We start from the raw sequence: 13,000 nt of genomic DNA, 5'->3' as shown, positions 1-13,000 counted from the left end.
GCTCGGTTGATGATGGCCGATTGAATTTTTTTTTAGGGTTTGGGAGCTCACGAGGGAACTGATACGCGACCTGGTATTTAAAGACATTTACCGACGATTAAATCGTCGCTAAATGTTTAAAATTCGTCGCTAAATCATTTCGTTGTAATTAAATGTGAGAGATTTTTCCCTCTTTAAAATTCGTCAAAATTCAAAAACATTTAGCAACGATTAAATCGTCGCTAAATGTTCAAAATTCGTCGCTAAATCATTTCGTTGTAATTAAATGTGAGGGATTTTTCCCTCTTTAAAATTCGTCAAAATTCAAAAACATTTAGCGACGATTTTATCGTCGCTAATTGTATAGCGACGACAAAAAAAACATTTAGCGACGATATTATCGTCGCTAATTATTTTCCCGGGAACTTAGCGACGACAAAAAAGAATTAGCGACGATAAAGTCGTCGCTAATTATCTTTGCCGCCAAACTTTAATATTTTTGGCACCAAAAAATTAGCGACGATAAAATCGTCGCTAAAAGGGTGATTAGCGACGATTAAGTCGTCGCTAATAGTTTCGTCGCTAAATGTGGTATTTCTTGTAGTGATTCCGCAACTTATATGGTTATCAAGGTGAGCAGATAATCCCGACGAGTTTTATCGGAGCGATTGTTCGTGTCCGATATCCTACGTGTTTCACCAACAAGTGGTATTAGAGCGATTGTTCATTTATGATATCACTCTCGTTCCCAACACTTCTAACTTTCATCTAGAGACCACTACGTGACTTCTCTAGACGATAATATGACATGTGTCGATTTTTAAGTTTTTTTTTCATTTTTTTTCTAACTTATTGTTTTTTGTTTATTTTACCTAAATTAATACATTTACCGTTACCGTTCCGGGACTCAAATTTTAATTGTATCCGAAGATAAGCCATAGGAATACCGTGGAATTCAGAAAAGGAAAAGAAAAAATGTACCGTTGGGAATACCGTCAAATACCGTACTTACCGAGAGGAATGTAGTGAATAAATATTTTTAAAAAAATTCATATATAACATAGAATAAAAATAGAAAAACTCTACAATAATAGTTCAACGAAAATTCAACACGAATTTAATGATATAGTTTAATACAAAGTATAAAATCAAAATAATGATAATATTCATGTTAAAAATCAACTAATTATACATAAAATTTTATATTCTACAACTAATTTAACAAAAAAAAAAAGATAACCAAAAACACATTCAAACTAAACTCTATTTTTTTTAGTGAAATTTGTTGTAACTAGCCAAGTTTGTCATTCTTATTGGGGGAATAGCCCAAGTTTCATTTTATTAAGCAAATAGCCCATATTTTCGGCTCAGACCATAACGCCCTTGGTAAATTCGCGAATAAGTTAATTTAATTAACCTACTGGAGTGAGTTAGGTTAATTAATTAACTTATTCACGAATCAGTTAATTAATTAACGTAACTCACTCCAGTAGGTTAATTAAATTAACCGATTCGCGAATTGTTTCTTCTTCTCCACCTCCAGCGAACCCGAGGTTAGGGTTAGGTTTAGGGCTTTGCTTCGCCGTCGACTTCTGAGACCTCAGGTTCGATCGTGAAAGCAAGGCAGTGGAGGAGCCAAACCCTCCGCGCCATCTCCGAGAACGATCGGAAGAGCTCGGACGACTCGAGGCCGTCGCCGGAGAAATCTCCTGCGAGGACGAGCGTACAGACATCGAAACGGTACAGCGACGCCATAGCCATCCTCGACTCCCCCGATCGCGGCCTCTCCGTGTGCGCGCTCCGCCGCCTGAGCGACGGCGACGCGGTGGCGGTGATCCCGAAGCACCCTGACCGTGAAAACCAGCGGCGCAAGCGACCTCGTCTCCATCGCGGCGCTCGACGGCTACCTCGGGCTCTCGGCGGCGATCATGTTCGAGCGGAGCCTCGGCGACGCAGAAGAATATGCTGAAGAGAGAGAGAGAGAGAGAGAGAGAGAGAGAGAGAGAGAGAGAGAGAGAGAGAGAGAGAGAGAGAGAGAGAGAGAGAGAGAGAGAGAGTTATGTGAAAGGGTAATTTAGGTAGTTTAGATTAGTTGGGCTATTCCCTTAATTAATTGAAACTTTGGCTATTCTCTTAAATTTAATAGGTTGATTTGGCTAGTTAGCAAAATAGCCCTTTTTTTATGTAACAAAAAAATTGAAAAAAATTGGATACAAACTCCAATTAAACACAATAATGAAGTTAGAAACTAAGAATTTGAACTAAATCATCAAAAACTCACGAAAAATTTCGTGAAGAACACTAAATATCATCGGATTTTAAGAATGATCAGTATTTGACCACTTACTGATAAGTTTTCGTCGCAATGCGTGAGAATTTGCCTATAGACAACCGGAAAGTGGAAAGATTCATCGGAAACCACCGGAAACCGGAGCGGGTCCCTCGAAATCCAAGAAAAATTTCGATACTTTACATACCGGTATTGGGACTCTAAAAAAATGATTTTCGGTCCGATTTTCGATCGGAATCCGCGGAATTTCAAACCTTGAGTATATGTATAGAGAGAGAAAAGCTCTTAGGACAAAGCAACCGCAAGGCTTACGAATTTTATTAAAAGATCAGCAATATATTTTACGGTAATTTGATTGGTGTAAGAAAAAAAAAATCTGCAATTTGATTAGTTTATTTCGAAAATAACTCCAATTTTCTAAAACAAAGTTGCAACTCTCATGCGTTAAAAAAACAAGTTAAAGTAGAGAGAAAGAAGAAAGACAAACTATCGATACGGTCGAGGCAGGCGCAAAAAAGGAATATTCGATGGTAGGATAGTAATATGAGAGTCAAAGCTTGGCTTTTCCCGTCAACAAACGGCAAAGTAGAAGAACCAATCGAATGTGTGTGAACCATGTCCATCACTGCACTAACAAACCCAAACTTAAACAAACTCAACCAATTGAAGCAAACCATACTGACAAAAGCCCTCTAATATCAATAAATTGTATGAATAAGAAATTAGTCCACTTCAACAGGTGTGATTAATGGTTTAATAAATATTTATCAATTTTTTTTTTTTTTTACCCTCCCTCAATAAAATGAAATGGCTGGTGACGATTCTTAATGCCTTTTAATTTTTAATTTGCCTTTTCAAATCATAAAGAAAAAACAACAGTGATTCCCAATAAATAAATAAATAAACAAATGTTGGAAATATTAAAAAAAAAAAAATAAGACACCTTAATTGAAAGCTGATTCATTCCCAAAACCATTTAGCGGTCTTTCACAAAACCCCTCTCTCTCTCAGACAGACACAGGTTGATATCGACGCCAACAGAAATCAGAAAGAATCGACAAAAAAAAAAAATATCAGAAGCCAGGCGAGAAACAGAAAACAGAATCTTCTAAACCGAACCAGTCGCGATCGGCGTCAATGGCGTCGATCTCCGGAATCTGCTCGTCCCCGTCGACGCCGTCGCTGAAGCAGTCCAGACTGAAGCCCCTCCTCAGAGCCGGCCACAGCTCCGTCTCGTTCCCGGCGCGGCCTCTCCGGCCTGGCGGCTCATCCCGCGTCCAGGCCGTCCAGTCCGCAGCGGCGAAGGTCCCGCTGGAGAAGAATCCGGCGGCGCTTTGGGGGCGGTACGTGGAGTGGCTGTACCAGCACAAGGAGCTGGGGATCTTCCTTGACGTGAGCCGAGTGGGATTCTCGGAGGAGTTCGTGGCGGAGATGGAGCCTCGGCTCCGGAATGCTCTGCGAGCCATGGATGAGCTTGAGCGCGGTGCCATAGCCAACCCGGACGAGGGCCGAATGGTTGGACACTACTGGCTCCGCAACCCCGACCTCGCTCCCACCACTTTCCTCAAGTCGCAGATCGAGAAGACTCTCGACTCCATTTCCTCCTTCGCAGACGACATCGTCTCCGGCGAGGTCAGTCAAAATCCTCGACCAAATGGCCTATCCCTTTGTGAATACGTCTTGTGTGTGAATTGGGGTTCTGTTTTGCAGATCAAGACACCGTCCGGGGAGAAGTTCACCCAGATTCTGTCGGTCGGGATTGGAGGTTCTGCGCTCGGGCCGCAGTTCGTTGCCGAGGCTTTGGCTCCGGATAATCCTCCTCTCAAGGTACGTACATTGACCCGTTCGCAGCTCTGATGCCGAGTTTTGGGGTTCCTTTTTGTGAGTTTTTTGTTGTTGTGATGGCAGATAAGATTCATCGACAATACCGACCCGGCGGGGATTGATCATCAGATTGCTCAGCTCGGTCCTGAGCTGGCATCCACTCTTGTCATTGTCATTTCTAAGGTATGACATTGAATTACTTAAGCGTTTGTGTTTGCTTGATGATATTGTCCAATGCAAATGTGCATTGCAACTTATAGTTCATTTTTGTTTTCTCTTCTTCAGAGTGGAGGCACTCCTGAAACTAGGAACGGATTATTGGAAGTTCAAAAGGCGTTTCGTGAAGCCGGTCTGAATTTCGCAAAACAGGTCTCAAACCTCAGGTTTTTCTTTTCCGCTTGTTCATTGGCTTCCTCCGCCTAATTTTACATGCATATCTTAGTCCAATGCTATGTAGTGCTCAATTCGCGGAGTAATCTAATGCATGTCTCAGTAACAACCCAAATGTTGTTTCTAATATATCCATGTCGCCACTTTATTTTTATCACGCAGGGCATCGCTATAACACAAGAAAATTCGCTGCTGGACAACACTGCGAGAATCGAGGGATGGTTGGCTAGATTTCCTATGTTTGACTGGGTCGGTGGAAGGACATCCGAAATGTCGGCTGTTGGTCTCCTTCCAGCAGCACTTCAGGTTGGTTTCGGCTTTATTTTCATCACTTTGATGGTGAATTGGTTGAGTGAGACTCAGATCTCTTACCGATGCTATGAATGTTATTTGTGCTTCAGGGAATCGACATTAGAGAAATGCTTGCTGGTGCAAAATTGATGGACGAGTCAAACAGGACGACTGAGGTCAGTATATCGTCTCTACTACTCCCAACCACTATTTGGTTAGTTTATCATACGATCAACTAGATAAAATCCCCACAGTGTGGTGAAAACAACCCATTTGTAAAGACATAAAACGATACAACATCTTGCAAAGGATTATCTTAGTATGGCCTTCCTACATTGTCCCGAATTCGACCATTTTGCTAGAATGTTGTCTATTAGAGTTGAGAATGGATAATCTCATCTCGTTTTTACTGTGAATTCATAGTTGTCTTTGTCTACGAGTAGTATAAAGCTTGCTGAGCCGAACTTTTATCATGCAGCTGAAAAATAACCCCGCGGCATTGCTGGCAATGTGCTGGTATTGGGCTTCTGACGGAGTAGGATCCAAGGTATCATCTCGTTCCATTACACTTTGTTCCTATTTGTGTGCACTGACTGTTTCCTCTTTGGCCTTTAAAAGGATATGGTGGTTCTTCCTTACAAAGACAGCCTGTTATTGTTCAGTCGCTATCTTCAGCAGCTTGTTATGGAATCTCTCGGCAAAGAATTTGACCTTGATGGTAATCGGGTAAGTCCAACAGTATTTTAACTGTTTTTCGGCGCCTGATATTTTAAATAGATATTTACTTCCATTATTACATAATAAAATTTCACTTTAAAAAAAAAATATTTAAGTATGCATATGATTTTTCAGGTGAATCAAGGCTTAGCTGTCTACGGAAACAAAGGAAGCACTGACCAGCATGCGTAAGTTCTTTTTTTCTTCTTCAAACTCTTACATTTCTGCTGTATTGAATGCCGTTGGGAACAACCTGTTTTTATTTATTTATTATTTCTATTACTATGCAGCTACATCCAACAACTGAGGGAAGGCGTGCATAATTTCTTTGTGACTTTCATTGAAGTACTGCGTGATAGGCCTCCGGGTCATGACTGGGAGCTTGAACCGGGTGTTACATGTGGTGACTACCTTTTCGGAATGTTGCAGGTTGGTTTTTTTCTTTTTCTGCATGAATTTTGTTTTGCTTTTTACCCAAAATGTAAATTGAAAAAAAAGTGTTGTTTTTGCAGGGCACGAGATCAGCGCTATATTCCAATGATCGAGAGTCGATCACAGTAACCGTGCAAGAAGTGACACCCAGAGCTGTGGGTGCTATGATAGCTCTTTACGAGCGAGCAGTTGGGATTTATGCTTCGGTTGTTAACATTAATGCTTACCACCAGCCTGGTACAATATTGATTCACCAGATCATTTATGCACTGTGTTTCTCAAGCAAAAACATACCAATCCCTGTCTATTGGGATTTTAGTTTACGCCTTTCATTCGAAATTCAAATTACGCCTTGTTAATTTGAACTTTTGTTTTTTTTGCTTTCGCCTTTGTATCTCATAATCCCATCCATTCTCAGGTGTAGAAGCTGGGAAGAAAGCAGCTGGGGAGGTACTAGCTCTTCAAAAGCGGGTTTTGTCAGTGCTCAATGAAGCCAGGTATTATTCTATTTGCTTTACTCTATAAACAATAGGACGATTTGTATTCGGCCGTTTCAAGAATCAATTTGAAGCAATGAGCTCTAGCCATGTCAAGGCACCCTCCAAAATAGACCCAAAAAAAAAAAACGTTGCATAAATCGCATCTGCGAATATTCGTCGTCATTTTTTAAAGTAATCACCGTTGTGATTCTGTTTCAGCTGTAAAGATCCCCTTGAACCGTTGACTCTTCAAGAAGTAGCCGACCGTTGCCACGCTCCGGAAGATGTAAGTATCTCATGCCCTCTGGTCTTGAGACTTGCACATCTTTGCATTGTAGTATGTTTAATTATTATTGCGTAGATAGACTGAAATGATCTCTCCTTTTTGGTAGATTGAAATGATCTACAAGATCATCGCTCACATGGCCGCCAACGACAGAGCACTGATCGCCGAAGGCCATTGCGGATCGCCGCGAAGCATTAAAGTCTTTCTTCCAGAGTGTACTGTTGACGACATGTATGTTTGAGTCAATTATTTCTCAAGTTATGCTTTTTTTTTTTTTTTTAAATAAATAAAAATAAAAACCAATATTTTGGGTTCGGCAAATTGTTTGTTTGGAGTCATGGATTAATTTAAATTAAGGAGGAGAACTATTCAACATTTGTTTTCAAGCATGAATTGTACAAATCTGAGCCGTTGTAAAATATTTAGACGCTTCTTTGTTCTGATAAAACCTTTAGCAAGTACAGCGCCATATTCTGATATTTTGTATGGAATTTTGGCTCTTTCCGTCCCACTCTCCCCGTGAAAGTGACGTTCATGCACGATTTAAGTGATGTTGAATTGCTCGAATGTGTGACAGCAGTTACAAATCTTGAAAATCATTGATACTACGACGCCATGATGAAATAGGACGATTTTTTTGGGTAAAAGGAATCTTATAGAATACTACTAGACAGAAAGTACAAGTAATCATAAAATAGACACGTGACATAATTGTAGTCATGGTCAAAGCAAGCCAGAATATATCAACGATTTTCTTCTTCTTCTTCTCGGTGAAAGTAAACTTATTCAAACTCAGGAAGTAGACTAATGTTCAAAATACCGACGATATATCCCGATATATCATCGATATCTAGGAAAAATGGGAAGTTCGGTAAAAAAAAAATTACCATAACAGCTTAAATATCGTTTTATTTCCAAAATACTGTTTTTTATAGAAAATTACTATGACAGCCAAAACAGAAAAATTATTCCTGAAATACCTATTTTTATAGCTCTAAACAGGCCCAAAATTTAGACTTAAGTTCTTAGGAGGATGAAGACCCACTCTTGCTTATTAAAATTTATAGAACCACATAGGTTTATATAGAGTGATTTCTTTAAATTTTTTAATTTCACAATAAGATTAACTTTATTTGTTAGCTAAATAACATCAAAGATTTTTTATTTTTTTATTTATATTTTTGCATTCCATTGTTTCAATTTAAAATCAAGTGGTCCAAAATTCAAATAAATGTTATATATTCATTCATTACGTATATTTATAGATATAAATATATATAGATATGTTATATATATATATATATATATATATATTTAAAATATAATTGTTATATGTATCATTAAATTATATATACATAATATCTATTTTTATAGGATTTTTATCGATATATCCGTTGGTAGTCGATATATCCGTCGGTAGTCGATATATCATTGATACATCATCTATATCATCGGTACTTGGTATTGAAATTGTTATAAGATATCCGTCGATACTCAATATATCAGTAAAATCAAAACATCGGTATCGGTATCGATATTTTAATCCTTGATTAACAGACAACAAAAACAAGATGTATATTTACGGGATAAAATTGCCTAGAAAATCCTTCCCGTGGGCCAAGTGGCTAAGACAAATAACTAGATAAATTATGGCAACCCATTGATTAGAGTTACCTAGATATCTTATTTGAAAATAATAATTTTAAAAATACCTAGATTCTGAAACTTTCTATAAAATACCTTTTTTATCAAATAAAAAAAATCAAACGATTTTGATACTATTCAAAATGAAACGGTAAACAAAAACAATGTTGATTTTACAACAATTGGTTAATTCTGCTATCTAGCCAATAACAAATATAAATGAGTTAATAAAGATCAAAATAAATTAATAATTATTAGCTCACGTTTTCAAAGTAATTGAATAAAGAAGAAACTAAACGAATTAAAAGAGAAAACACAATCAATTTTAAAAAGACAAAAATTAATTCATATACCAAATTTTTAGCAATTAGTTTTTTTTTTTTTTTTTTTTTTTTTTTTTTTTTTTAAATTCCACCTCACTCTCATATTCTAATTCAAATAGTCAAATAAAATACATAGAAAATTTTGTATCTCTTCTATATATTTATAAAGGTTTACAGTCATTTTTAATAAGTTATGAACATTGTCTGGTGTAGATTTCGTCCACGTTTAATTTGATAGAATATTGGACTTGAATATAAAAAGGAAGCCCAACATAACTTGGAGGATTTGACCATTGAGAAAAATAGTCGAGAAGTCAACTGGGTCATGCCCATCTCAACTCAAGAAAGATGCTGATCGTGAAAGATTAATTGGGCCAGGCCTATCTCAACTCAAGGGACAAGAGTGGAAAACAAATTTGAACGGTTCAACTAGTATCAATTTTGATAATTTGGACCAAAATAATAATAATTATGTTTTGGACACTTTTACTAGTAACTGTGAACATGAAAGTATACAGACTTACAAGGCTACAATTAACAACAATTGTAGATATATAAATCTACAATTACTAGTAAAAGTGTAAAAAAAACATAGTTGATATTATTTTAGTATAAAATATTTGCTATTAGTTGAGGCTATTTCCCAAGTAACAGCTGGCATCAATGTAGGCGTTACTAGATCAATCATAAATGAGGGATAAACATTGATTGTGAGATTCGAGGAGAGATGCACCGGCCCTCCGAGAAGTTTGTCCTCCCATGTGGGCCGGCCTCCCAAGCTCGACCAGAGCTTGTGCCACCATGCAAGTAGGCCGACCTCCCCCGCAATTGTCGAAGTGAGCCTGCCAGGGCCAAACCATGTCAAGACTCCAACAAATACCTCATTCTATACAAAAGTGAGGTAAGTTTTATCTCAATCTCTACCCTCTAGAGACGAGTTGAGACCTCCAAGCTCATTTACATCTCCGAATTAATGTTGATTGTCGGAGCGCGCGTCGAGAAAAATCACTCTGCGCCCTCTAACTCATTTGTCTTTTCTCATTTAGGTGACCGAGATCGGAAAATCAATTTTTCGACGAAGAGAAGGTCAAGATGAAGACTATCACCACCAACTTCGTCGTCTTCTCTAAGGCTCTGTGGAGAATGTGGATGTTCGAATCCGCTCTAATTCTCCACGGTCTCCTCGCGACAACGAAAAATGACATTTGTTCTTGTTGCAATACGATCTTTTTTAGACCGACGGAAAAGTGATGTTAACAGTGTCAATAGAACATTTGGCATCTCAAATTCGGTTCTTGAATAGTCACGTGTCCTTCAAGTGTTAGATCCGGAAAAAAAAAAACGACATTAACTATACTCATTTTGTTGTTACTCTTTTTAAGTGGGTTTCCATGTATGTGAATGAATTTGCTCATTAACTTTGAGAACGGGCAAATCAGGATCGGATGGCTGGTTCGGGGAATCAGTTAACTATTTGAATGAAATATAATTTTATTTATTTTGGAAAGAAATAGAAATAATATTATACCAATTACATTACATAACTCAACGAAAACGACAAACGTTGTGCATGTTTGTACCCTTGTCTCCAGTTTTAGTTTTACTTATTTTATGGGCCCACGTCACTTGTATTGATGATGAAGCACTTAATCGTAAATTAATCCACCCAAAACCAAAGAAAGGGGGTATATTCAAATAAATAATAATAATAAAAAACAAAGAACGGGAAAAAGAAAATTCAAATATTCAAATTAAAGTAAGCCTCCAAACTTTGGACCCCATTTGTATATTTACATCCCTCGTGACTTTCTCATCCTCTCAATGTTTCTAACAATGAGTGTAGTTTTTTTTTTGTCCCCATCTTTGCTTGAGTTGTGACTCTCCTTGTCTTTACATTATATCTCACAACAAAATCAAGCAACGAAAAAAAAAACCCAAAGAATTAGATTCCCTTTCATGTTTGTTGCCATTATCATTTTTTTTTTTTTTGTAAACTAATGATCTCATTCGTAATAAGGTCTACAGTATATACCAAATTTCTTTTTCAAATGGCTTGACCTTGACGTTTCTTTTTCAATCACGTCACATGATAACAATGTGCTCGCTGTGTTGTGTTGGGTACAAAGCAGAGATAACATGGCCGAACGAAACCTAAAGTTTCAATTGCAACTTTGCTTGGAACGTCGATGTATTGACTTTTGTATTGATAATGTAAACAATTCACGTCAGCGATATTGTAGCTCTTATAAATTAATTTAACAATTTAAAGATACAAACTTTTTTTAAATTTTTTTTTTTGTAAAAGAAATTAAAATATGGTCAAGAGGGTGTTGATTACTTTGATACTTATTCTCCTGTGACGAGAATAACATCTATTAGATTGATAATTGCAATTGCCGCATTACGCAATCTTGAAATTCATCAAATGGATGTAAAAACTGTTTTTCTTAATGGAGATCTAGAAGAAGAGGTCTATATGAATCAACCTGAGGGTTGTATTACACATGGACAAGAAAAAAAAGTCTGTAAACTAGTCAAATCGCTTTATGGCCTTAAACAAGCCCCAAAGCAATCACATGAGAAATTCGACAACGTTATGATGTGAAATGGATTTAAGATCAACGAGTGTGGCAAATGTGTGTACATTAAAACCACTGAACATGGATATGTGATTCTCTGTTTATATGTAGATGACATGCTCATAGTTGAAAATAATGATCGTATGGTCCAATCCACAAAAGATATATTGAACTCAAGGTTCGATATGAAAGATTTGGGAATTTCTGATGTAATTATAGGGATCAAGATTACCCGAACACCCAATGAGATTGTACTAGGTCAAACACACTATGTTGATAAAATTCCAGACAAGTTTGAAAAAGACGATTCTGGAGTCTCGAGAACTCTCATAGACATTAGTCAACACTTGTCTAAGAATAAAGCTGAAAGCATCTCTCAAATTGAATATGCGAGGGTGATAGACAGTTTCATGTACTTAATGAGCTGTACGAGACCGGATTTAGCCTACACCGTGAGTAGACTAGCTCGATATACGAGTAATCCAAGTGTTGAACACTGGAAAGCAATCGTAAGGGTACTGAGGTATCTACGATTCACTCGTGATTATGATCTACACTATACTAGATATCCTGAAGTCATTGAAGGTTTCACTGATGCGAGTTGGATATCTGATATTCAAGATTCGAAAGCCACGAGTGGATATGCATTCACTCGAGAGCTGCAGCTATATCACGGAAATCCTCCAAACAAACTGTGTTAACGAGATCCACGATGGAATCTGAGTTTGTTGCATTGGATAAATGTGGCGAAGAAGCTTAATGGCTAAGGAACTTTGTAGAGGATATTCCTAATTGGACAAAACCTATGTCTGTAATATGTGTATATTGTGATAACCAATCTGCTATTGGTAAGGCACATAATGTGATGTACAATTGTAAGTCTAGACATATCCATCGACGACATAATACCATTAGACAACTTCTCTCGTCTGGAGTCATTAGTATTGACTATGTTAGGTCCAAAGAGAATATTGCGGATCCGCTAACCAAATGGTTAAATAGGGGCCAAATAGAGAAGACATCTAAAAGAATGGGGCTAAAGCCCATAGCAAATAAAACCAAGGAAAAGGAAACCCAACCATGATGACTAGAGATCCCAAGATCTTGATTCAAAGGGACAACCTAATTGTCAAAGGCTATGTGGGATTACTGTGGGGGAAAACCCCTAGTCATATTCCTATATTAAAGAGTGACACCCGTACGAGGTTAAACTTTGAGTTTTTAATGATTATATGAAATCGGATATCTGAGATTCCGAATGAGTAATGCGGGATTACTCGTAGATAAAAGAGTCACCTATGTGAGAGAGAAGTGAGGCCGCTTCGGAAGAGAATTGATTGGGCTTAGTTCTTTAGAAACTCTCACAGAACCAGGTGAATGTTCAGGACCAAAATGAACATAATCATGAGAAAAGAACCTGTGTCAGGTAGATATCAGTGGAGGATATGTTTATCGTTTATACAAAACGACTAACAGTTCTAGGACATCGTGTCTACTGAGTAGTCAGTAAAGATGGCATATCTTTCCGAGGGAAGGTTCAAAGGCTCTGTCTACCTATCATATACTGGTATTGACCGTAGAATCTATCACCACATTGAGTCGTGTCGTGTCTTTTTATTATCGTCGCACAATTTCATTCATGTGGGGGATTGTTGGAAATATTGTATTTAGTTACAATTGAATGGTTGATTTGTGGCTAAGATTTGAGTGGGGCCTACTCATCGGAATTGATTAATTCCTGCGTTTTCTTATTCCTCGTTGCGACG

At 37.6% G+C, this 13,000-nt stretch overlaps 1 protein-coding gene across 1 annotated transcript; it reads left to right on the top strand.

Moving 5' to 3' along the window:
* The first annotated feature begins 3,207 nt into the window (after positions 1–3,207).
* Positions 3,208–7,136, top strand: PGI1 (phosphoglucose isomerase 1). The gene is made up of 14 exons (XM_089620170.1): positions 3,208–3,901; positions 3,980–4,096; positions 4,178–4,276; positions 4,379–4,462; positions 4,646–4,789; positions 4,885–4,950; positions 5,253–5,321; positions 5,393–5,500; positions 5,627–5,679; positions 5,782–5,920; positions 6,004–6,160; positions 6,342–6,420; positions 6,622–6,688; positions 6,795–7,136. The coding sequence occupies exons 1-14, from the start codon at positions 3,407–3,409 to the stop codon at positions 6,927–6,929; spliced, it is 1,812 nt and encodes a 603-aa protein (XP_089476296.1). The 5' UTR covers positions 3,208–3,406; the 3' UTR covers positions 6,930–7,136.
* The last annotated feature ends 5,864 nt before the right edge of the window (positions 7,137–13,000 follow it).

Source organism: Urtica dioica, chromosome 7 (assembly GCF_054948205.1).
Source record: "Urtica dioica subsp. dioica isolate 48M chromosome 7, U.dioica_male_clone48M_v1_H2, whole genome shotgun sequence".
In the NCBI taxonomy this organism is placed as follows: Eukaryota; Viridiplantae; Streptophyta; class Magnoliopsida; order Rosales; family Urticaceae; genus Urtica; species Urtica dioica.
The sequence above is the reverse complement of the archived record's forward strand: the minus strand, read 5'-3'. Positions and strand labels throughout refer to the sequence as shown.